The 26917-nt window shown below is 42.0% G+C and overlaps 1 protein-coding gene across 2 annotated transcripts in view; it reads left to right on the top strand.

Moving 5' to 3' along the window:
• The window catches only part of DNAH6 (dynein axonemal heavy chain 6), a 330576-nt gene extending 304053 nt beyond the window's left edge, over positions 1 to 26523 (top strand). For both annotated transcript variants that reach the window (XM_030920632.1, XM_030920633.1), the window contains 9 exons: positions 2986 to 3105; positions 4216 to 4337; positions 12956 to 13085; positions 15386 to 15513; positions 19308 to 19493; positions 20028 to 20100; positions 20942 to 21093; positions 22828 to 23050; positions 26244 to 26523. In XM_030920632.1, coding sequence (XP_030776492.1) covers positions 2986 to 3105; positions 4216 to 4337; positions 12956 to 13085; positions 15386 to 15513; positions 19308 to 19493; positions 20028 to 20100; positions 20942 to 21093; positions 22828 to 23050; positions 26244 to 26347 — 1238 coding nt within the window. In that variant the 3' untranslated portion in view covers positions 26348 to 26523. The remainder of the gene's footprint in view (positions 1 to 2985; positions 3106 to 4215; positions 4338 to 12955; positions 13086 to 15385; positions 15514 to 19307; positions 19494 to 20027; positions 20101 to 20941; positions 21094 to 22827; positions 23051 to 26243) is intronic.
• The last annotated feature ends 394 nt before the right edge of the window (positions 26524 to 26917 follow it).

Here is a 26917-nt window from a genome sequence, read left to right as displayed (position 1 = left end):
TTTTAAAAAAGATAGAAGTAAAAAGACAATGGTTTATCCAGGTGGTGATACTTGCTGATGGTGAGTTTTTGTAGGCATTAGTTTATGGATTAATTCATAAAATATTGATTAGTACTATTATGATAGATTCTGGATGTCTGCCTACCAAAAGCTGATGGAGATAATGAATCATTCATAGCAGCCAAAATATAGAAACAACCCAAATGTCCATCAACATATAAATGGATACAGAAAGTATAGTATATACATACAATGGAATACTATTGTGATTCCATTGTAATTCCATACAATACTATTGTAATTCCATACAATGGAATACTATTTATCTTTAAAAAAGAAAGAAATCCTACCATTTGTGACAACATGGATGGACCTGACTGATATTACACTAAATGAAATAAGTTAGTCACAGAAGGACAAATATTGCATGATTCCTTTTATATGAGGCCTGTATAATAGTCAAAAGTCTAGAAGTAGACAAGAGGATGGTGGCTATCACAGGATAGAGGGAGGAGGAAAATGGGGAGTTGTTGTTCAGTAAGTATAAAATTATAGTTATACAAGATGAGTAAGTTACAGAGATCTGTTGTACAATATAGCACTTACAGTTAATCATAAGGTATTTTGTACTTTAAATTAATTTGTCAAGAGAGTAGATTTCATGTTAAGTATTCTAACCACAATCAAAAAAAGTGGGTGGCATGAAGAAATTGTCAGAGGATATGTTTACCATACGGATTGTGGAGATAGCAACATAAGTAAATACATATGCAAAACTCACCAGTTTTGTGTCCCATTTTTTGGATACCAACTAAACCTCAATAAAGTTGCAGGGGTGAGGGGAGGCCAGCAGTGTGTGGGACATGGCACTACTAGAGAAACAGTTATTAGCTCCAGAAGAGGAAATGTGTATGGAGGGCAGTTGTGTCTTCAAGAACACTAAAAAAGGTAAGCCGGGGGCATATCCTGAAAGGCCTATGTGTCTTGCTAATAAATTTTGCTCTAACTTATAAACATTGGTTAGCAATTATGGTCTTTTAGGTTAGGAAGAGGTGCAACAATTCACAAAGCTATAATAAAAGCAAAATGAGGGATTGAACATGGAGACATAGCAATACCAGTGGGGAAACTAGACAGGAGAGAATAAGCAGAGAAATATTTAGGAGGCTTTAAATACTGGAAGGTATTTGGGATTGGAGGAGGACCTTCAGATTTTATAGTGTACGTTACAGCAATACACACATCCAGGAGTGGTATTGGGGGTGGATCTGAGCTCAAAATTGGCAAAGACAAAGTCAAACCTCAGGCCTCTCCAGTTTTTATTGGATCATCCCCAAGTCAGCCCACAGAGATGGGAAAGGAAGAGAAAGGGGAAGCCACTATGTTGGGTTCTGCAGTGAGACCCACAGGAACCATGATGCTGGGGCCAGACCAGGCGGTGGCATGGATGGTGGACCCCACCAGACACACACATGCATGCACACACGTACACACACACACAGTCCCTCTTCTAAGAAGACCAAAGCCAGAAGACTCCTTCTTGAAAGTGAGCTGTGAGTCGTCTACCCTGAGTCAAAATGACAGAGTTCCTTGTTTACTCAGTTTGACCCAAGAAAAAGGATAGAGTCAAATCTGGATGGAGAAGCACAAAATCTGTTGATTTGTAAGGAAAACACTTCTGTGCTTCTTGTCAAAATGCAGATATTTTAATTAGAAACTTATTTTAGAATAATATATGTTAGGACACCCTTCTTCCCCTGACATCATCATGTAGTTGGAGAAACTAGAGCTTTATGTTCCAGCGCCAAGGACCCAAGAGGAGTTTCAAGTCAGGCCATATTAGATGGACCCACAACAGAGATTTAACCCAACTTTATGTTCCAAGATTTCCCAGAGGGTCACTAAAGAATACTCCTAGAAAGATACAGAACATCTCCTTTTTACTTCTTGGAATTGCTGACACAGGGATTCAGCAACTTAACCATCAGCCCTGGTACCTACTTCCCCTCCCCTCTCGCTGGGTGTCTTATCCAACAAGACTGACGAGTGACTCCAACAGGAGAGGGAAGACAGCATCTCTACAGGATGTGCAGATAAAGACATTCCTGTCTTGGAAGAAATAAATTACTGAGATTCCAAAGACTAAAATAACTTTCTCTCAACCAACCATGTCAGCTTGAAAGAAAGAAAAAACAATTTTTTCTTCTTGACATGATGGAAGAAATAGAGATGAGAATGGATCAACAGTTGAAGGATTCAGAAGTTGACAATGTTGGTATCACAGGTGAAATCCTTCCAGGAACACTACAGTGGTGAATGGTGAATTGTAGCAATCGATCTGGAATTTTAAAGAAATTATATCAGCAATAGATTCCAGTGTGCTTCCTTGCTACACATAGTTTGGGGATGACACATGGAAAGTAGCTTCTCTGTGGAAAGAGAGATGGGATACTAATCAGTTATAATTCCTTATCATTACTGTGAAGTGAGTTGTCCCTTTTGCTTTGAATCTATCTTTCCTCGTTACCCTGATAGCAATAATTAATAAGGAATGTATAGAGGTTGAATGCCTTGCTACAAATACTTGATTCTGCTTTACTCATTGGCTTCGAAAGAAGCACTGTTTGATGGAAAATGTGTATGCTTTAGAATACTGCAATCAATGATAAGACTCAAAATCACTATTTCAAAGCAAAAGAACAGAAACAAAAAAGAAATATGTAGATTGAGCTCAGTGGCTTTAGTTTCTGAACACTAAAACAGCAAAATAATGAGAGTAGAGTACATATAGTAGATTTTTTCTACTTTTCAAAAACTGACTTCTATTATCTTTGAGGGGGGTGGTGGAAGGAAATTCTGTTGTGTGCTTTCCATTTTCAGTACGAAACAAATGTGTACATAAATAAATGTTAAAATTTTAAAATTAGGTATGCCTATCAATATTTTAAAAACAGCGATAATTTCAAAATACAAATTTATTTTCAGGTGAAATTACCTATGGTGGTAGAGTCACAGACAGCTGGGATCAAAGATGCCTTCGTACTATCTTGAAAAGATTTTTTTCTCCTGAAACATTAGAAGAAGATTATAAATACTCTGAATCAGGTAAATGACTTTTCAATATTACAGGAAAGGCATTTCCCAAGAAGTCGTTGACAGCATCTCTCAGTTTCCCATCCAGGGGCTGTCTGTGTCGGGTCTCCACAACCCTCTTATAGCCACACCCTATCCCCATGCTTGGCCACTTTCAGAGCTGGTTTGATAGTAGGATCACAGAGCTACATAGTGCTTGGTAACTACTTTGAATTGCTTCGATTTTAAAGTTTATTGCACTGTGTCTAAATTTGTTTTCACTCTTATGTTCTAGTGTATTTTGAATGTAATCAAATAAAACACCCAGACATAGTGGCACATGTCTGTGGTCCCAGATACTCAGGAGGCTGAGGTAGGAGAATCACTTGAGCTCAGGAGTTCAAATCCAGCCTGGGCAACATAACAAGACCCAGTCTCTAAATCATAGTAAATATTATTACTACTACTATGTAAAAGTTTTTTAAAAAAGAAATGAAAATGTCTATTACAGCAAGTTGAGTAAAAACCAGATCTGTGAGTTGGAGATAGCTCATTACGAGTCAGACAGCAAACAGATTAATTGTCCTGAGTGCTGATCCCCTTGGAAGGAGCAACTTGATTAGTACAAGCTCATAAAAGCTCCTACCATTGAGCATCAGTCAGAGCCGATAAGATTCAACTGTATATCCTGCAATCATATAGATAGTTGAGTAACCCTAGATTTCAATGTAGCTTTTAGTTTGGGGAATTAGAGAAGGCTGTTGTTTATCAAATAAGTATGAAAGCAATCTCTAACACAAGCATAAATTTAAGCCCTTAATGAGTTACACCTTTCAGCGTAGATTTGGAGCCCTTCATGAGTTATACTTTTCAGCAGCATATCCCTGGATTCTCCACATCTTTAAATGCTCTGGAGAAGGCATTTGAAAGGTTAGGACAGTAATCAGATTCTCAAGGCCTGAAGAAAAGGTAACAAAACTAGACACAGCAATGAAAGCATGAAAGCTTAGGAAAAACAATCCTCCTTGCTACATGAGCCAGCTGATTGCAGCCACCATCTGCACCACACAAAGAAAAATCAAACTTGGCAGTACAAAGCCAGTCTATTTGAGACATATTTGTCTTCTGTGTTTTTAATAACAGGCATCTATTTTGCACCCATGGCTGACAGCCTACAAGAGTTTAAGGAATACATTGAAAATCTGCCTTTGATCGATGACCCAGAAATTTTTGGAATGCATGAAAATGCCAATCTAGTCTTCCAGGTATGTGGCCTTTCATCTTAAAATACATATTTATGTTGTATAGAAACGCAAAACATCAATAATCACCCCTACTCACTCTGGAAATTATGATCTTCCTAAATAAACAAATAAAATAATTGTTTCACCTTGACTTCAACATTTGGTTCCAATTTAGTCTGTTACCTCTGGGTCCTTCACAGAATCCTAAGACTGTCATGCATTTTCCCTGTCACTGGCCAAGCCCCTCCATCTCCCGGCCTTCTGCCTAGTCCATCCATAATCTACCTGATCACAATCCAACAATTACATGAGGATTTCAGAAATAATATAACCCTCTCCCTTTGCCCTTCTTCTACCAGGCTGGGCACATTTGTGTCATATTACACAAAGGTTTGTGGATCCATACATGATTCAATGATAAAAATACAGTGACAAATGTCCAAAGCAGATAAATTAAAACACCGTTTATTAAAAGCATGGTCACAGTGTCAGATCATAACCCAGAGAAAACTGAGTTGTTTTACTCCTCTGTAAAGACCTTGTGATGCTGCACCATTACCTAAGGGTAGTCCAAGTTCTTCAGCGTGCACTCGAAGCTCTCCTACGCCTGCACGGAGTCACCAGGCACCAGAACCAACCCCTGGACTTGGACTGGACCTAAAGAAGGAGTCAGTGAAGGAAGCCCAGGGCACCACGTTCCTGCCATGGACTTCTGAGATCCTAGACACAGGAGTTCCTGTGACCCCCACACACCTTTGGACTGGCAGGCAGAGCAGCCCAAGGAAAAAGCAGAGGCACAGTTTGAACCCACACAGAGCCCAGAAGGCTTTGCTATGCTGTGCAGCTGCAGGATAACGCTACCACAGACATTCATCCCCCAAGGCTTTCTATGTTACACTGAGTGGCTGTAGCTCCTACTGTCTGCCAGTCCAGGAAATAGCAGAGCCGGAGCATGCTTATGCCTCAAGACAGGCCCCACCACCATTGCTGCAGGCCCAAAGTGCATCTATTCCATGCATCCCTTTGCCTGCTGGCCCCTCCCAAGACCACCTCTGAGGCCACTCCTGTGGGAGAGTGCCCACAGCACAGCCTGTACGGCCCTGCCTGAGTGTTTTATTGGCAGCCCAGGAGTAGGTCACCACCCCCATCACAGCCAGTGCTTGACCCCTAGGGGCCATGGGAAAAATCCACAGTTCTACTCCCACCTCCCCAGGACTCAAGTACACCACCCAGGGATATCAAGTTGGTATCTGTGGCCTGAGCTCGAGTAGGGGAACACAAAGAAGAGTATGGCACAGGTTTGTATGCCAGCATGGGAGCTGGTCACTCCTCTTTTTTTTTTTTTTTTTTTTGAAACAGTCTCGTTCTGTCATTCAGGCTAGAGTGCAGTGGTGCGATCTCGGCTGACCGCAACCTCCACCTCCCAGGTATGAGCAATTCTCCTGCCTCAGCCTCCCAAGTAGGCTAGGATTATAGGCGCCCGCCACCACGCCCAGCTAATTTTTGTATTTTTAGTAGAGACAGGGTTTCACCATGTTGACCAGGCTGGTCTCAAGCTCCTGACCTCAGGCAATCCACCTGCCTCGGCCTCTCAAAGTGCTGGGATTACAGGCGTGAGGCACTGCACCCAGCCCACCCCTCCTTTTTCCAAGATGGGCATGGCCTAACAGCCACCACTTCTCCCTTATGGAGTTCCATAGCCCAGAATGCCTGGGCTGGCTCAGGGATCTGGACAAAAATAGCTTGGGACAAACCAAGCTGGTTGGGCCTGCTACCTGGGCAGAGACTGGAGGGAGACCCACCGGGTCAGGGAGCATGAGGTGGGCAGGCCCCATAACCATTTGCTGGGCTGAGAAGCCTAGACAGCAGGTGCCATACTGGTTGCACACTGGCAGTGCCACTACCATGTCCAGGGAGCCTCCACCTTTGAACAACTGCATCACCAAACCACCTGCCAACATACTCCACAACTCACTCTAACTTTGGCAAGCACAGGGGATGGGCAGTTACCTAAGGAATAAAGGGTCTTCTAGAGACAGTCCTTGGTGCAAACTGCCCCTAAGAAAGGAGGGAGCACACTCCACCAAAGCCCTACTTGGAACAAAGGAAATGGGAGTGTGACACCAGCCACTAAAAGAGACACCACCAAGACCTAGGAATGGACTTAAAGAGGGAACATTCTCATTTTCCACCCTCACCCGCCTTCCCGTTGGAGCCCTTCCTGTTGGGGCCTGGTAAGTGTGTGTACTGCAGTAAGCTGCTTTTCTGTGATTCTCCATTGGACCCACCCCTCCTGAAGGTAACTGAGTTGGAGGAGCATGTTTTTTGCACTTCTCTAGTGCCTCCACCCCCACTGAGGGCTATTGCAGCTAAGAGCCTATGTGCTGGCTCTATTGAGCACCATCTACTGGACTACAGCCGGAATTACAATACCAAACAAAAATAACATTGCTACAAGCAATGCCTGTCAAACATGCTGCATAAACCTCTACGTAACCAAAGAACCCATATAGAGCTTTGCCGCTCTGAAGGCACCCAGAAACAAAGCCAATTGATTGTACACAACACACACAACAGTTATATCCTCCAGGAAAAAAAAAAGAACAAAAAGTCAAAAAACTCCATTCAAACAAAAGCAAATTCAAAAAGATAAAGAAGCATCAACTCCTTCAGATAAGAAGAAATCAGCACAAGAACTTCAGCAATACAAAAAGCCAGAGTGCTTTGTTACCTCCAAAGGATCACACTAGTTCCCTAGCAATGAATCCTAGTCAGATTGAAATGTCTGAAATAATAGAAACAGAATTCAGAATATGTGTGGCAAGGAAACTTGAGATCCAATAGAAAGTTGAAATCCAATGCAAAGAAGCCAGAGAAATAATCCAAGGTTTAAAAGATGATACAGCTATATTAAGAAAGAACAAAACAGAGCTTCTGAAATGGAAAATCTCACTACAGGAGTATCAAAACAAAACTGGAAGCCTTAACAACAGATTAGACCAAGCAGGTCTAAAGAAAATGGATAAACTCTTGGAAACACACAACCTCCCAAGATTGAACCAGAAAGAAATAGAAATAGAAACCCTAAACAGACCAATAATGAGTTACAAAATTGAATCAGCAATTTTAAAAACCTACCAATCAAAACAAGTTTTGCACCAGACAGATTCACAGACAAATTCTACCAGATGTACAAAGAAGAGCTGGTGACCAATCGTATGGAAATTATTCCAAAAAATCAAAGAAGAGGGATTCCTCCCTAACTCATTCTATGAAATCGGTATCATCCTAGCATCAAAATGTGGCAAAGACACAACAAAAAGAGAAAACTGCAAGCCAATAACCCTGATGAACATAAACTCAAAACTCCTCAACAAAATACTGGGAAATCTAATCCAATAGCACCCCAAAAGGATAATCCACCACAATCAAGTGGGCTTTATTCTTGGGATGCAACGATGGTTCAACATACAAATCAATAAATGTAATTCACTGCATAAACAGAATTAAAAACAAAACCATAGGATTATCTCAATCAATGCAGGAAAATCATTCAATAAAATCCAACATCCTTTAATGATAAAAACCCTCAACAAACTAGGCATCGAAGAAACATACCTCAAAGTAATAAGAGCCATCTATGACAAACCCATAGCCAATATCATACTTCACAGGAAAAAATTGGAGGCATTTCCCCTAAGAACTGGAACAAGACAAGGAAGTTCACTCTTACCACTCCTGTTCAACGTATTAATAGTACTGGAAGTCCTAGCCAGAGTAATCAGGCAAGAGAAAGAAATAAAATGCATCCAGATAGGAAAAGAGGAAATCAAATTATCTCTCTTCACTGACAATATGATTCTATACCTAGAAAATCCCAAAGATTCTGCCAAAAGAACTACTAGACCTACTAAACTACTTCAGTAAAGTTCCAGGATACAAAATCAATGTACAAAAATCAGTAGCATTTCTATACATCAATAATGTTTAAGCTGAGGACCAAATCAAGAACACAATGCCATTCACAATTTCCACAAGGAAAATAAAATACCTAAGAATACATCTAACCAAGGAGGTGAAACATCTCTACAAGAATTACAAAACACTGCTGAAAGAAATCATGGATGACACACGTAGAAACATTTCATGCTCACAGATTGGAAGAATCTATATTATAAAAATGCCCACACTGCCCAAAGCGATCACACATTTGAATCTATTTCTGTCAAACTACCAACATCATTTTTCACAGAATTAGAAAAGAATATTCTAAAATTCACAGGAAACCAAAAAAGAGCTTGAATAATCAAAGCAATTCTAAGCAAAAAGAACAAAGCCAGAGCCATCATACAAGGCTACAGTAACCAAAACAGCATGGTACTGGTACAAAAAATAGACACATAGACCAATGGAACAGAGTAGAGAACCCAGCAATAAAGTTACATACCTACAACCTTTGATCTTCAAAAAAAGTCGACAAAAATAAACAATGGGGAAAGAACACTCTATTCAATAAATGATACTAAGAAAACTGGCTAACCTTATGTAGAAGAATAAAACTAAACTCCTACCACTCGTCATATACAAAAATTAATGCAAGAAGAATTAAAGAATTAAATGTGATACCTCAAACTATTAAAACCCTAGAAGAAAACCTAGGAAACACCAGGATATTAGCCTATGCAAATAATTTATGGCTAAGGCCTCAAAAGCAAATGCAACAAAAACAAAATTGACAATTGTGACCTAATTAAACTAAAGAGCTTTTGCCCAGCAACAGAAACTATCAATAGGGTAAACAGACAACCTACAAAATGGGAAAGTATATGTGCAAAGCATGCATCTGACAAAAGGACTAATATCCAAAATCTATAAAGAACTTAAAGAAACCAACAAGCGAAAAACAAACAACCCCATTAAAAGGGGGCAAAGGACATAAACAGACACTTCTCAAAAACAAAAAGAAGAAGAAAGACGACCAGGCGCAGTGGTTCATGCCTGTAATCCCAGCACTTTGGGAGGCTGAGGCAGGCGGATCATCTGAGGTCAGGAGTTCGAGACCAGCCTAAACAACATGGAAAAACCCTGTCTCTACTAAAAATACAAAACTAGCCAGGCGTGGTGGCACAAGCCTGTAATCCCAGCTACTCGGGAGATTGAGGCAGGAGAATCGCCTGAACTTGGGAGGCGGAGGTTGCAGTGAGCCAAGATCATGCCATTGCACTCCAGCCTAGGCAGCAAGAGTGAAACTTTGTCTCAAAAAAAAAAAAAAAAAAGAAAGAAAAGAAAGAAAAGAAAAATACAAGCAGCCAACAAACATGAACAAAATGTTCAACATCACTAATCATCAGAGAAATGTGAATCAAAACCACAATGAGATATCATCTCACACCAGCCAGAATGGTAATTATTAAAAAGTCAAAAAATAACATGTTGGTGAAGTTATAGAGAAAACAGAATGCTTATACACTGTTGGTGGGATTGTAAATTAGTTCGGCCCCTGTGAAAGCAGTTTGGAGATTTCTCAAAAAACTGAAAATAGAAGTAATGTTCAACCCAGCAATCCCATACTGGGTATCAACTCAAAGGAAAATAAACCATTCTACCAAAAAAAAACACATGCACTCATATGTTTACAGTTCTATTCACAATAGCAAAGACATAGGATCAACATAGGTGCCCATCAACAGTGGGCTGGACAAGGAAAATGTGGTACATATACACCATGGAATACTACACAGTCACAAAAAAAAGAATGAAATCATGTTCTTTGCAGCAAATTGATGCAGCTGGAGGCCATTATCCGAAGTGAATTAATGCAGAAACAGAAAACCAAATACTGCATGTTCTCACTTATAAGTGGAAGCTAAACACTGGGTACACATGGACATAAAGATGGGAACAATAGACACTGGGGACTCCAAAAGGGGGGAAAAGGAAGGAAGAAAAGAGTTGAAACCCAACCTGTTAGATACTATGTTCACTATTTGGGTGATGAAGTTCAATAGAAGCCCAAACCTCAGCACCATGCAACACATCCGTGTAACAAACCTGCATATGTACCCTCTGAATCTAAAATGTTTTTTTTTTTTTGAGACGGAGTCTTGCTCTGTCGCCCGGGCTGTAGTGGAGTGCAGTGGCCGGATCTCAGCTCACTGCAAGCTCCGCCTCCCGGGTTTAGGCCATTCTCCTGCCTCAGCCTCCGGAGTAGCAGGGACTACAGGCGCCCGCCACCTCGCCCGGCTAGTTTTTTGTATTTTTAGTAGAGACGGGGTTTCACCGTGTTAGCCAGGATGGTCTCGATCTCCTGACCTCGTGATCCGCCCGCCTCGGCCTCCCAAAGTGCTGGGATTACAGGCTTGAGCCACCGCGCCCGGCCAATCTAAAATGTTTTTTAAAAAATTAAGACAAGTGGTAAATCAAAACATTTTTGAAACAAAAACTGAAAAATTAGCTTTCTATATTATAGAATTATCTTATAAATTAATAAATGATAAAATGCTAAAAATCAAAGATGTGCAAAAAACATTATGAATAATTCATAAAGGAGTAATATAGATGGTCAATGAACATATTTTTCAAGATATAAATTCTTAAAGAAGTGCAAAAAATGAGAAACTATTTTATCTATTAAATTAGAAACATTCATTTAATAATATTAGTTCTTGCAAAGACATAGAAAGACAGGCTTTATGATACACTATTGTTGGAAATATAAATTGATACAATGCTTTTAGAAAGTAATATAGAGGGAAAAAGCAAAAACTGGGTAATACCCAGTTTTAAAGTATTGCCTCTACTTAATCTATCATTTAAAGAATTTCAAAACTGGTGGATGAAATTCATACAAACATATTCTGTTCCCCAAGTGTAATAAGATCGGCTGGGCGTGGTGGCTCACACTTGTAATCCCAGCACTTTGGGAGGCCAAAGCAGGTGAGTCACTTGAGGCTAGGCGTTCAGGACCAGCCTGGCCAACACGGTGAAACCCTGTCTCTACTAAAACTGTCAAAATTAGCCAGGCATGGTGACGGGTGCCTGTAATCCCAGCTACTTGGAGGCTGAGGCAGAATCGCTTGAGCCTGGAGGCAGAGGCTGCAATGAGCCAAGATCACGCCACTGCACTCCAGCCTGGGCAACAGAGTGAGACTCCATCTCAAAAAAAAAGTCTAATAAAATCAAAAAACTAGAAATTTCCAAAAAATAGATAAGTAATTCATATTAATTATGGTGCATTTATACCATAATTAGTATCACATTGTCCCTTAAATTATCACTTAGTCACTTAAAGCATGGTTAATGAGGATTTTTCAGTGATACTAGAAGACTCATAATATTGAAAATGAATTAATATTACATAAATTTATTAGCTCAATTTTGCAAACCGTATGCACATATATACAGAAAGTGTCCAAGTTGAAGTAAACTATAGTTTATTTAGTTAAATATTACTTCATTATAAGTAATTATATCTGGAAAGTAAGTATCATGAATATTTTTTCTTTGTATTTTTCTGTCTCCAAATTTTTGTGTAATAAGCCATATTTTTCTAATTTTAAAAAAAAGTTAATTGAATAAAAGAATGACCTGAAACTGTGTTCTCATGATTTTTCCCTCACTTTCATAATTTCTTTTAACTGATCAGCTTAAAAATGTTTAACCATTCTTTATTGTAGTAAAATATATATAACAGAAAATGTACATTTTAATCATTTTTAAGCATACAGTTCAGTGGCATTAAGTACATTTATTTATGTATTTATTTTTCTTTTCTTTCCTTTTGAAATAAGGCCTCTCTCTGTTGCCCTGGCTAGAGTGCAGTGGTGAGATCATAGTTCACCGCAGCTTCTGACTCCTGGGCTCAAGCTATTCCCCATTCAGCCTCCCAAGTAACTAGGACCACAGGTGCACACCACCACACCAGCTAATTTTTTTTTTTTTTTTTTTTTTTTTTTTTGTAGGGACAGAGACTTACCGTGTTTCCCATGCTGGTCTCAAACTCTTGGGCTAAAGCAATTCCTTTTGAGCTAAAGTAGTCTTCCTGCCTTGACCACCCAAAGTGTTGGGATTACAGGCATGAGCCACTGGGCCTGGCCCATTAAGTACATTTACACTGTTGCTCAACAAAAAAATTTTTAGTATGACAGTAACAACTATGTACTAGGCATTTCCAATGACCACATTTTTTACCAACTCTACCTTCAAGATAGAAAATAAAATTTCTTTAAGCCAGTCACAAAAAGACAAATACTGCATGATTTAACTTTTATGGAGTTATCTAAAATAGTCAAATTCATAGAATTAAAGAGTAGAATGGTAGTTGCCAGGGATTGGGGAGAGGGAGAAATGGGGAGTTACTAATCAACAGGCATAAAGTTGCAGTCAAGCAAGATGAATCAGCGCTAGAAATTTTTTGTGCAACATCGTACCTGTAGTCAGCAATAATTACTGTCTTCCACACTTAAAATTTGTTAAGAGGGTAGATCTCATGTAATTGTTCTTACCACAATAAAAGAAAGTGAAAATAAATAGTATTGTTTTAGAGAACTGCCTTTACTTTTGTAAATAATTATATGTGCTGCAAATTTATTTGTTGAGAATTTGAGTCTTCCCTGTTCTGTCTCTTTCTGCCATTACAGTACAAAGAGACCAACACTTTAATCAACACCATACTTGAGGTTCAGCCAAGGTCATCTACTGGTGGAGAGGGAAAAAGCAATGACAAAATTGTTCAAGAACTTGTTGCTTCTGTCCAGGCCAGAGTTCCAGGTAAATAATTCTAGGAATCTGTATGTAATGGGAATTTTAGGAATAAACTCAGAGAACTGAGTGATAAACAGATGTCAAAACCTGCTTATTATGTAGACTTTTTTTAACCTAAAGAGCTCTTTTGACATGGAGCTCTTCACTTATAGACTAGAAGCTTACAGCATCTCAGCATCTCAGCTGCCGGAAGCATTAGGAGGAAATTGGTTTCCAGCTCAACGTAACTTTAACCAGACTTTTTCCTGAGCTTCCCTTGGTGTCATTATTCTACTGTCTCTAGACCTGTGCTGTGCAAGAAAATAGCCCCCAGCCACATATGGCTACCTAAATTTAAATTTAATATAATTTAAAATTCATTTCCTCATTTGCACCAGTCACATTTCGAGTGCTATCATTGGACAGTACAGATAGAGAACACATCCATCATCATTAAAAGCTCTACTGGACAGTCCTGCTCTAGAATCCATTTCAATTTTTTCTCCATTTAGAAGACATGGCTAAATGACTTTCACCTTGTTTTCTGATAAGTGAAAGAGTCTTCCTGAATGATCACAAGAGATCTATTTTAACACTTTTCTTAATCGATAGGAGATTTAGATGTCTTAGTTATTCATGGTTGGAAGAGATGTCACTATAGGAAAAAGAAAATTGGGGCAGGAAAAAACAGCAAATGAGTCTTGCCAGTGCCCTTAAGCCCTTGGAATAAAAGGAGCCTTGTGGTTTCAGAAGTCAGTTATCTGCCTCCTAGAAGCAAGCCCTCAAGAGAATGTCTGCTTGGTTAGAGAATTCTGTTGTTGAAGCAAACAGTCAATAAATATAAGATCAATAAATATAAGATGGAGTGCTGGTTGGGAAAAGGATGGAGAGATGAATGGATAGCTGCAGAGACCGTGTACTTGTTTGGTGGAATCCCATTGACACCTAGGAGATTTTTCTCTCCAGGCTTCATAAAGCTTGTACTTTTACTGTGAAATGCTAAGCAGATCATCTGCTGAGACTGAGGGGACAGGAAAGCAATTGGCTCAGCAAAAGAACTGAGAGTTTGAAATAGCCCTGAGAGGAATGGTGGAAAGAGAGGACCAGGGACATATAACCACAGCACTGTGGACCCAAGGGATTAGACTCATTGGCACTGCTGAGGGATTTTTGTCCAGCAGCCAAATATGTGTGGTCAAGAAGGAATTTGATATATGTATGTCACAGCCGTTTGTTTACACATACTTTTTGCAAATATGCAAGGAAAAGGCTGTTCCTTCCTCTTTCGTAGCTCATATTGTTTTCATCTGAGCCTGCATTTGGTGGATTGTAGGGAGAAAGAAGAGCTACATTTTCCATCCACTTTGAACCATGAGCCTGTTTAATAATGCAATCAGTCCCTTTAAATAATGCCCAGTTACGTGGGATAAACACTAAGTCTCTCTCTCTCTCTCTCTCTCTCTCTCTCTCTCTGTCTCCTACCCCCAACCTTTTCTATGCAGTGCAGGTGAGCAGGGAAGTGGGAGATTTAAACACTTGTATGGTAGATGGGGAGACTCAGGGTCCCTGGACCGTCTAGTCTCTGGAATGTTCCTTGTCTGCCAGGCAACTGCTTTGTCCTGCTAGCATTTGCCACTGAACCCTTCAGGGCTCTGCCTCCCAATCAGCCAAAGCGAGGCACACCTTCCTATGCCCTCCTGCCAACCCCCATCTTCCACATTGGAAACCTTTCAAACCCCTCATCAAACTTGCAGATACCACTGAGTCATACTGACCTTCCTTTCATCCTCTTCCCTCTCAACCCCTCACCTCCTCCCCACAGTCAACCAGAATGGAAATGAACGGAAGGCTTCTCCTTCCATTTTCCAGTCCTCCTTCTACATTAGCACAGCCAGTCTTTCTATGATCTCACTTAAGCAACAAGAACCTACTTCTCCTGTCCCATGGCCATAGACCACATAGCTCAAACTGGCTGGGAAGATGAAAATACCCATGGGGAACATGCTTTAAGGGAAGAAATGAAATGCAATGGTTTAGTGTTTGAGAAAAAAAAGGATATATATATATATATATATATATATATATATATATATGTCCAGATACACATGAATTTAAGCTTAATTTTCTGTGATTACTTGTATATAAACACAGGTGAATCACAAAAGCATTCTAAATTATAGAAATGTCACATTTAAATGCTATGTGTCTGGCTTAAACAATGAGAAAAGCTGGCTTTTTTAAAATGTTAAGATAAGCACATTGCCTTAGCAATATTGTGAGAACAAATCAATGATGACTAGCCTGAGGAATCACTGTGTATGTTTCAGAAAAACTGGAAATGGAGGGTGCTTCTGAGGGCCTTTGCGTCAAGGATCCTCAAGGACGCCTGAACTCCTTGACCACTGTTCTTGGACAGGAAGTGGACCGGTTTAACAACCTGCTGAAGTTAATTCACGTATGAGAGCTTACTTTCATCATTGCTATTGAGCATCAAAGCTTTGTAGAGAATTGTATAATACGAAATTCTTCCGTTCCTATCACTTCAGCATTTCCATTTGGATACACTAACAACTCTTCAAGCCCAATGAGTCTAAAAATGATTTTATCCTTCTCTAATGAATCTGTATTCCCATTTTCTAATAACGAGGGAGTGAATATGTAACATTACAAATTCTCAGTCTCCTCCTTATCCTTACACCCTTAGATTCTGTTGACTCACTAGAAATTGATCAGAGACGTTAGCACTCAAGAGTAATTCAGTGCTTGTTCCTAATGTCTAGTTTGCATTTAATAACATAGTCTTTAAGCAAGACTGTGAAAACCAGAATCTGTCAGTGTGGGCCACAGAATGCCTGCATTAGAGTCCCCTGTGGTGTGTTCAGCATGTGGATTCCTTGATCCCACTCAAGACCTACTGAGTTAGAATTTCTTGAAGCAGAGCCTGGGAATATGAATTTTAAATAAACTATCCGGATGATTTTAATGCCGCGAAAATTTGCAAACACCTGTTTGATCTTCTGCTTTATGTTCATAGATAGTTTCTCTCTGCATTGCCTTGCATTGATAATGATGGTCAAAGGCCTTCCTAGTTTCTCTGTGCATAACTATGATAAGAGAAAAAGAATAACTATTAGCAAATATTGAGCATTAACAGGAAAAGTGTTACTGCTAATCAGGGAACCAAACACCTACTTTAAGGTCAAGACTTGGGGATAAGATTGGGGGAGAACTGGGAGAGATCTTTTACAGCTAAAGACCATTCCTGTTCCCCATCAGAAAGGCAAAGTCTCTGGATGTTGTTTCTTGGCTGGCAATACCTAGGCTTGTTAGTTGGGTGGACCCTGGGTCAACTGAGTGTGTGGTCTTCACCTTGGGACTGTGGCATCTAGTCAGGTATGCACCAAAGTCAGCAAGCTAAGTCTCTCTCCTCTCTCAGTCTCCTGGTCAGGTTGCCGGGTCAGGGCTTATTTCCTTCTATATTGAATGAATTGGGGTACAGACTAAGCTACTATGATAAAGACCCCTGTAACATAGGCCAAAACAAGATAAAAATTCACTTTACTCTCCCCTAACAGTCCCGAGGGAGCCCTGTCTAGGGCAGGTAGTTAATTCTGCTTTGTGAGCTCATCCAGGGATAAACAGGTTGGCTCTTCCAGTCTCAAAAGACAACTTCCATGTCTGGGTCTAAGGTGGTTTCCCCAATTGTCCCCTTTTGCCAGCCAGTGGGAAGTAGGAAAGAGCGAGCAAGGAAAAGCAGCTTCCTTATAAAAATGTGATCCAGTGGTAGTGTACATCTTTTCTTCTTGTATCCCATTAGCCAAAACTTGGTCACATGGCCACACCCCAGCTGCAAGGGTGGCTGGGAAAGGAGTCTCTAGATGGGGTGCTATGTGCCCAGCTAACACTAAGGAAGTGCTGTTGTTTTGAGGAACACCAGGAGATGGATGCTACTCATGTCTTGCCCTTTCCACATCATGAACTTTCACCCACTTGAAGACAAGACCAGATGTCACTTCCTCCATTATGTCTTCCTGGAGACCAGCCCTTCCCTCTACTGCCAGATGAGTTAGGGTCCCATCCTCAAGGCCCCGTCATCTCAGGTCTCTGTGTCTACCACTGTATTCATTACATTTTTTGTAATTTCCCACCTATGAGTATGGCTACTCTAACAAAGAATTTCTTAAAACCAAGGGAGCTGTTACATTCGTCATCTTTGTTTCCTTAGTAACTGGCATACTAAATCTTCCATGAATATTTGAATGTACGGGTTAACAAATGTGACTCTCAGGTCTCCTTTAGTCACTTTTTCTGGTCAAACAAACCCCAGTCCACCACTAACAGAGGAATTCACCTAATGGAAGCTTAAGGGGAGGAGCCCAGGGACAGGTGGCCTGCAGGGCCATCAGGAACCACAGCCAAGCATTCCCATCAGAAGGGAGGTGCCCATCATGGCATGCTGTGCCTGTGCCAGAGGCCTTCCTCACCTGACCTCTAGTCTTAGACCACAAGGCCTGGTCCTGCTTTGCCCTGGCTTTGTTCCCAGCCTCACCTTCCCTTCCCCTTGGGAACAGCCAGACAGTACTGTAGTGGCAATATGAAATCCAGGGGAAGGGAGCAGCACCCAGGAATGCCATCCTGGCGAACCCACTCTCCTCCAGACAGAACTGTGGGATAGGGCAGGTCCTGGGAGTGACAAGGCCACCCTGTGTAGGCTTCTGAGCCATAGGGGAAGGAAGGCCTTTGAAGTACTCTTTCTCCCATGTAATATATCTGTGTGTTGGCTGCCTCCTTTGGGAGAATCGACTGCAACATGACCTCTTTCTATTTCAAGCAGACCTTGAAGGTCTCAGCAGTCTGTTCCCTCCACCTCTATCATTTTTTGTGTTCTCTCTGGATTTTAGATGAGTCTTCTGCTACTTCTTCCTATTTCCAGGTCTACCATGGAGGATGGTCTTGGCTCTGGCTAAGGGCCTCTTTCCTGCACTCTGCTGCAGACGGTTCCTCAGATCCTAAGGACAAATCTAAGTAAAACACTTCTTTTTTCTACCACTGCCTCTTGTGAAAAGAGGTACAGGGAGAAGGGAACCAACAAATAAACCTATGAAAGAATGGAATGATGTGTAGCCTTGTTTTATCCACACAGTGCCTGTCGCTAAGACACTGTGCGTGTGGTCCCAGTCCTTATTTGGTTGCTTAGTCAACATAAATTTTGCCTCTAATATCTTCCTATTATATTTTCCCAGTATATGGCAATTTTCACAACACTGCGACCCATAGGGGCCAAAACCCACCTATATGCACTCCCTAGTCTTTAGCCAGGTGGCAAACATCGCCCTGTACTCCACTCCAGCCCAGTGTCTCCCAGGACTACTGCCTGCCTCCGTCTTCTGGTGAGAGGAGGAGAGGCTATGAGACATGTTTTAAGGAGGTGTTTCCAGTACAAGGAGACCATCTGATGCCAACTAGAAGATTAGTGTCATCTAAGACTCTCCCCTTTCCAGCCAGGCGCGGTGGCTCACACCTGTAATCCCAGCATGTTGGGAGGTCAAGGTGGGCAGATATCCTAAGGTCAGGAGTTTGAGACCAGCCTGGCCAACAGGGTAAACCCCATCTCTAGTAAAAATACGAAAATTAGCTGGGCATGGTGGTGCGTGCCTGTAATCCCAACTAATTGGCAGACTGAGGCAGGAGAATCACTTGAACCCAGGAGGTGGAGGTTGCAGTGATCCGAGATCACACCACTGCACTCCAGCCTGGCGACAGAGCAAGACTCTATCTCAAAAAAAAAAAAAAAAAAAAAAAAGAATCTCCTCTTTCTGCACTAACTCTGGGGGTTGGGGGATCCCCCTGAGCAGACATGAGGTGGTTCTCCCTCCCCATCTCCCCCTCCTCCTCACACTCTGTGGTTCTCAGGCCTATTTTTCTTTTGGCCTGGAGGAGTGCTAGACAGTGGCATTTCTCCCAGCTGCTTCTCCAGGCTTCAGGAGACATTTCTGCTTCCTTCTTTCCACCGCATTGGACTCTACTATCAACTGCCACCCTCAAGTGTTACACCACAACGGTCACATATTATAATAATGCATGTAATATTGGAGGGTCTGGGAAGCAGACAGTGTGCACAGAACAGAACCCAGCAAGTGGCACCTCCGGGCAAGGCAGCACCTGCTATCATGAATGTGTGTCACTGACACTGGATAATGACATCTACAAAGGCCACCAACCCCACCAACCCCTTTTCTGTTCTTTCAGACTTCTCTGGAAACACTCAACAAAGCCATCACTGGATTCGTGGTGATGTCTGAAGAAATGGAAGAAGTGTATAACAGTTTCCTCAATAACCAGGTTCCCGCTCTGTGGTCCAACACAGCCTACCCATCCCTGAAGCCACTAGGGTCGTGGGTCAAAGACCTTATCCTGAGGACCTCGTTTGTGGATGTAAGAAAATTCCTTTCACTGGGTTTCGATGAGTCTGATGGCATAGTTGGCCTAAGGTCCCTAGGAAGCACTGGCTAAAGATATCCACAGTCACTGATGGATAATCTGAGCCCAGAGAAAAAGAAATGTCCAGAATGGCATCACTTTACACGTCTTATACTGATTATAATATCGTTTGCCCTAGCCACTCATCCCCACATTCCACTTTAATTCCACTTTAATTAATTGGGGTTTCAGCTCTAATTCATGGGACCCCACAGTGAGGTACAGACCAACTGAGATGAGTCCAAACCCCAGATAACTTTGCTGCTGTCTCCCTCTCACATACCCCACAATAACCAGGCTCTGGGTCCGCAGTCATCAGGCCGGCAGAACAGGAAGGGGAATGGGGCAGGCAGTGAAATGGGGGTGGTGACTAACTCAGGGCTGCTTTAGTTTCTGCCTCCTGAGAAACTCTCCCCAAATAGGACTTTGCTTTAGAAAACAAATTCCATCCCAGAAATAACGTTTATTATGAGTATGTTTCTCCTTCAGTTGTGGCTCAAAAGAGGACAGCCTAAGTCCTACTGGATCTCCGGTTTCTTCTTTCCTCAAGGATTTCTAACAGGTACCAGTGCTTCCCCTAGAAAAACCCCACAGGAAAGGCCATGAATTGTCATACACAGGGTTTTGAGGTCCTGGGGAAATGACATGGCTGCTAATGCTTTAACAATGAGGCTAGTGATCATAGGGCAATCTAACAAGGTCCTGCTCTTCCTCACTTGTGGGGGGCAGAGGAAAGATGGCAGAGATAGCAGATGTTCCCCAGCAACCTAATCCCTGCCCCTCTCAAGTTACATAAGTGCAGGCACTGCTGCCTCCATGAACACAGAGTGTGCCTCAGTTCCCCATGTGACCCACGCTCAAGGGCGTCATCTGCTGTCCACCTGCTCAGGCCCCAGCTGTGAGCAGCTTCCTTCCCTCTGAGAAATTCTCTTGATGTGCTTCCATCAGCCCTTGGGGAAACTAGCCGTTTCAGAAGGGGCTAGAGCCTGTGAGCAACTCAATGCTAATGACCCAAGCCCTTCATCTCTCTCATTCTTCATACCTATTAAACAGCCCATATAAAACAAGCTGGGCAAAATCCTAAAGTTAGCGAGATTGGGCTCGGAAACTGCCTCACTCATTTGTCTCCCTTATGTCAGGGCAATGCACTGCATACTGGCCCTCTTCCCTCCCTTTCCAACCAGGACCAGAGCTTGTCCATCCCTTGGGCCCTTACCTCCCAACATGACCCACAGGCTTCCTGACCCTGTGAACTAATTCAGAGGAAGATATTAAGAGTTGGGTTTTCTCTGTAGTGGGAAGGCTCTCTAATGCCAGGGCAGCCTGGTTTGTGTGAAGGGGGTTAGTGCCTGGGGAGTAGCAGTGTTGTTTTGAACGCGGCTTTCTGATTTTCATAATTACAGGAACTCTTCAAAATCATGCTCGAAAATACAATTTGCCTATAGATGAGCTAAGTTTCAAATACAATGTAATTCCCACCTATCGGGATCAAGCTGCAGTGATAGAAGCTGCCAAGACAGTGCAATTTGGACAAGAACTGCCCATGGACATGGAGGTATTGTCCACCTGGCTGTTACGGCAAAGCAGCTTCTATCCCACTGTCCTTGAAGATTTCAGACAACCTCCATGCCCCACTCCCACCACCTCCCATCGGCAGGAGCAGGAAGGGCAGGGTAGTCATCACACCTCCAAGATAAGCTCCCCAATTAGCAATGACCAGATGGGAACTGCCTAAACTAGTCTGATTTATAGAAATATGTTTAAAGCAATATTATTTTATTTTTTAGCTAACTTAAGTAACCTTCTTCATCTTACAGAATCAATATAGCAAGAAGTTAACTGCAAGGGTTTAAAAACTAGACAAGCCTGAGTTTAAATTCTGACACTGCCTTTCTCCAGCTGTATGTGCTGGAGCAACTGTTGATATGTCTGCACCTCTTATTATTTTAAGATCCTTCTTGTCTTAAGAAGAGGGTATCAAGTTTCCCATGTAAGGAAAACTTGAGGCTCCAGGAAGGCAAAGCAACACCCACATTAAAGCCCCCACCGGAGGTTCCAGGACCAGCCTGCCCTGGTCCATGCTCAGCACACTCCATCTACCACAGAGGCTGATTCTGACAGACAGAAGTTTACAGTGACCACCAGGGCTCTGTCCCTCCATCCCATCCCAGTTCATACCATGTCTCTGCTTGGGTCATGTGTGCTGAGCCATGAGAATACCTTACAATCTCTGAGATCTGGGGAGACCTCAGACTGTCTAGCTGGCCTGTCTCCTGGCCCACCTCGCAAATGTCTGCCACCAACAGACCAGGAGACGGGCCTGTAGTGCGGTGTAAAGGAAACAGCCAGTGTCATGTGACAGGCACATATACTGGTCTAAACACAGAGTATGTGTTTAAACAGCTTTATCTCTGTTACAAACAGCCAAGATCACTGTCAGCCCATTTGCCTCCTTGGCTCAGCATAGGAAAAGGTGCTCCCTCTGGGTGGATGCCCAGATGATGGACACCCAGTAGGTAGCAGGATAGTTTTCAGGGAAATCTGCATAAACATATGTGGCAGCCCAAAAACAGGAAGGCCCACCCTGCTGCACCCAAGGAACAGGAAGTTTAGGACACCAAAAAACAAATACCAGCTAAAAAGAATTTAGTTTACCATCCTTTTATTCACTATAAAATGCACTACGTATTATCCAAACTGCTTAGTCCTCTGCCTGCAGACGTGAGGCTCCAATTATCCAAAGACGTGGGGCCAGAATTGGCCAAATCCACTCAGAGTTTGAGGAAGAATGATTCAGATACCCACAATTGGCAAAAAAAAAAAAAAAAATGTGCACCGGTGGAGACATCCAATCACAGGACTCTGATGGGCAGAGTTTCTCACTCTCCCTCTTTCTTATTTAATACAAACATTTAAAAGTAAGCATAATTTTAAAAAGAGAGAGAGAAAGAACAAAAAGGAATTTTCCATGGGCACTCTGTAAATATTGCAGATATATAATCTGTCTTCTAGGAGGGCATCCAAATCCTTGAAAACCCTTGCTAAGAATAACAGATGATAATCTCAGTACTCCTCCACCTCCCATGAAAAGGGGAAAAGTCATTACATTATTATTACATTTTTTTGCCTCTCAGAGCCTCAAGATTGACCTCTCTAAGATGTGAATAATAACAGCAATGTATAGAGTGTTTTTTAGAATTACCTAGTGAGGATGTGGGACATTGGAAGTGACTCACACCTGCTGATCCCTTTTCCCCCTCTCACTTTGAGACTTGTGGGTATCTTTCAGTTGCCCTCTCCCGAGGATGGTGTTCTTGTTCATGGGATGTTCATAGATGCTTTTCGATGGGATGATAAGGAAATGGTGGTAGAAGACGCATTGCCCGGACAGATGAATCCAATGCTGCCTGTGGTGCATTTTGAACCACAACAAAATTATGAGCCAAGCCCAACACTTTACCACTGCCCACTTTATAAAACAGGAGCCCGGGCAGGAACACTCTCAACCACAGGTGAGGATGTTCTTAAGATTAGTTCAAATAATGACCAAATGCAATCTTCCATCAAAGTCCAAACACTGAGCTGTAATTGGCTCAAGATCTCCCTTGGGCCAATTAACTAGACTTAAAATGAAGCCACCTATAACATACAAAATTCATAAATGTAATTATAAATTCTATTTGTTCTGACTGTAGATTAATATTATAGAATTAATTATTGCTTCTATTAGAATCTAAGGAGTAGAAGATAGAGTTTAACAAGTAGAGACTTCCGCTTTCAAAATGGTGGTCTGAATAGACACTAAAATCTCTCTTTTTCTCACCAAATCCATTTTTACTCATCACAAAAGAGATTTTAAAATAAATGAATAGGCTGGGCAAGGTGGCTCACCCCTTTAATCCCAGCACTTTGGGAGGCTGAGGTGAGTGAATCACCTGAGGTCAGGAGTTCAAGACTAGCCTGACCAACATAGTGAAACCCTGTCTACTAAATACAAAAAATTAGCCTACGTGGTGGCAGGTGCCTGTATTCGCAGCTACTTGAGAGACTGAGGCAGGAGAATCATTTGAACTTGGGAGGCAGAGGTTGCAGTGAGCCGAGATTGGGCCACTGTACTCCAGCCTAGGTAACAAGAGCGAAAACTCCGTCACAAATAAATAAATAAACAAATGAATAAATGGAAAGCCCTGATGCAAAACTCTGAGTGGATCTGAAACTGAGATACAGCTCTGAAAAAAAGAAAGCAGACAGAAAGAAAGCCACCTCAACAGATACACCGAGGGACAGCTGAAGAATGAACAGAGAAAATGAACTGGGAAAGTCGCCTTGAATACAGCATAGTGAGAGGGGGAAGAAGTGACCCTGTGGGAGGAGCCAGAATTTGCAACGTTTTTCTAGTTTTCTAGGCAACCTGGAAGGAGAAAATAAAGAATGGAGGAGAGAGAATATTTGAAAAAATAATGGCTGGTAATTTCCCAAAACTAAAGAAACACTTGAATCCTTAGATTATGAGGTCTCACAAAGTGGAAGGAATGATTTTTAGCAACATACAACAAGTAATCAAATCTTCAAAGAAACCTAGATATACCAAAGTGATACTTAAGACTGTCAGAGACAAAAAAAAATTCTCAAAATAACCAAAGAGAAGAGACAATGTATAATATATGCTGGAACTGAAATCCCAGAGAATGAGAATCAGATTGATATCAGTCAACTCTCATTATCCACAGTGCATATAAAAAGATAACGGAGAATCACCTTCAACGGGTTGAGGGAAAATACCTTTGAACCAGAATTCAAAACACAACCAAACCATCTTCCAAAAGGGAAGTGAATAAAGACAGTTTTGAACGTACAAATGCTTTAAATTCATCATCACTGACCTTCTATTTTGAAAAAAATCCAGCTGTCTAGCCAGGTGTGGTATCACGTGCCTGTAGTCCCAGCTACTCAGGAGGCTAAGGTGGGAGAATCACTTGAGCCCCAGAGTTCAACACCAGCCTGGGCAACCTAGTGAAACACCCATCTCAATTAAAAAAAAAATCCAGCTGTCTTAGTTTGTTTGTGTTTGTGTTGCTATAAAGGAATACCTGAGGCTGAGTAACTTTAAAGAAAAGTTTACTGGGCTCATGGTTCTGCAGGCTGGTGCCAGCATCTGCTTCTGGTGAGGGCCTTAGACTGCTTCCACTCATAGCAGAAGGCAAAAGAGAGCTGGTGCGTAGAGATCCATGACAAGAGAGGAAGCAGGCAAGATGGGAGGGAGGCGCCAGACTCTTTTTAAGCAGCTCTCGCAAGAACTAATAAAGTGACAGTTCACCCCCCATTCCAAGGAGTATTAATCTACTCATCCGGGATCTGACCCCCATCACCCAAACACCTTCCGTTAAGCCCCATCTCCAACACTGGGGATCAAATTTCAACATGAGATTTGGAGGGATCAAACATCCAAACTATAGAAGCCTGGCATAAAGAATTCTTACAAATCTGGGAGAGGGGACCAACAACCTAACCTTATCTGAAACTGTGACAGAAACCCCATCTTGTACAAGGATCAAAAGAAACTCTTTTTCAGCTATTTAAAGGAGGGGTAGTCCTATGTAGTAGTCATCAATGGCCACTAATATCCCAAAAAAGAAAGACAATCAGACATAGTGTGCTTCCTGATAGGAGTACGTACTACCAAAGAAGTATTCCTGCCGTAAAACTCAAACCTGCTAGCCTGGGCAAGATGGCGAAACCCTGTCTCTACAAAAAATACAAAAATTAGCAAGGTGTGGTGCACACACCTGTAATCCCAGCTGCTTGGGAGACTGAGGCAGGAGGATTACTTGAGTCCAGGAGTTCAAGTCTGCAGTGAGCCATAATCAAACCACTGCACTCCAGCCTGGGCAAAAGAATGAGACCCTGTCTCAAAAAAAAACAAAAATAAAGGAAAAATAAAACCTCAAACCTGAATGTAGTCATGCCTCTAGATCTAACCTCCCCTTACAGGAAGAGAGGAATATATTTAAAATCACCACAGCAATGCTGTCATCAAAATCCAGATTCTGGGAAACTTAACAGGACAAACAGTCTGGTTGTTTCAACAAATATGTTACAAGGGGGCAGCAAAAGAAGCAGAGGGAAACCTACCAATTGAAAGATTTAAGAGACACATCACTGTTGCAAGATATGAAACTCATTTGAATCCTGGTTATTAAGAAATGATTAGGCCGGGCACAGTGGGTCATGCCTGTAATCCCAGCACTTTGGGAGGCCAAGACAGGTGGATCATTTGAGGCCAGGAGTTTGAGACCAGCCTAGCCAACTAGTGAAACCCCGCCTCTACTAAAAATACAAAAATTAGCCAGACATGGTGGTATGCACCTATAGCCCCAGCTACTCAAGAGGCTGAGGTAGGAGAATCACTTGAACCCAGGAGGGCAGAGGTTGCAGCAAGCTGAGATCGTGCCACTGTACTTCCAGCCTGGGTGATAGAGTGAGACCCTGTCTCAAAAAAAAAAAAGTTCTATGAAGTCTAAGCTGGACGAGTCCTAAAGAATTATTTGTTCTAAAAATCTTCATTTTATAGAGCATAAAACGACCCATAAAGGACTATTTGTCCAGTTAGGACTGGAACCCAGATGTCTTGACTCTTTGTAGCCTCTCGGTATGAGGAAGTTATTCTCTAAGTAACAACCCTTTTTTCCCTATATCCTTAATTAGGACATTCAACCAACTTTGTGGTAACCGTCCTCTTACCCTCCAAGCGGTCCAAAGACTACTGGATTGCCAAGGGATCAGCTTTGCTCTGCCAGCTGAGTGAATGAAAAGGTGCCACCTCAGCACTGAAAAAGAACCAGGCCAGAGATCTTTCCTAATGGAAGCAAAAGGTTTGAATAACTTATATGTGAGCAAAAAGGTGTTAATTCTGATTTGACTTAAAGGTATTAAGTGTGACTTTTATTTCTCTTATGTCCTTAAAATAAAGTGTTTGAGTTCTTTCTGTTGGCAATCCAAGCTCCGCTGTAGAAGCAGTGGGTTCAACACCCACCTGTTAAACCTGCTCCCCCACCCTAAGTGAGAGGCAGCTTCCCATCAGTTACTTTCTGGGACCCCCCCCCCCCCCCCGGAAGAGTCAGGACTCAGCACTCGCTTCCCCGCACAGGCTCCTTTCCTCTTCACCCTGATATGAAAGGCCCCAGGTGCTTCCATTTCTAGACTAGATTAAGGCTCTCAGCATCCAGTGCATGGGAGGTTGATGCGGTGAGCACAACTGGTAGAGCAAATGAGCAGGATAATAAGAAGTTGGCCTCTGATGTCAGTTCCCTGTTCTGTGGGGCTCCATCACAATCCTTGGAAGAGCCTATGCTTTCACAAAAGGGCAGGCCAATCCTGCC

This window comes from Rhinopithecus roxellana, chromosome 17 (genome assembly GCF_007565055.1).
Source record: "Rhinopithecus roxellana isolate Shanxi Qingling chromosome 17, ASM756505v1, whole genome shotgun sequence".
Taxonomy (NCBI): domain Eukaryota; kingdom Metazoa; phylum Chordata; class Mammalia; order Primates; family Cercopithecidae; genus Rhinopithecus; species Rhinopithecus roxellana.
The sequence above is the reverse complement of the archived record's forward strand: the minus strand, read 5'-3'. Positions and strand labels throughout refer to the sequence as shown.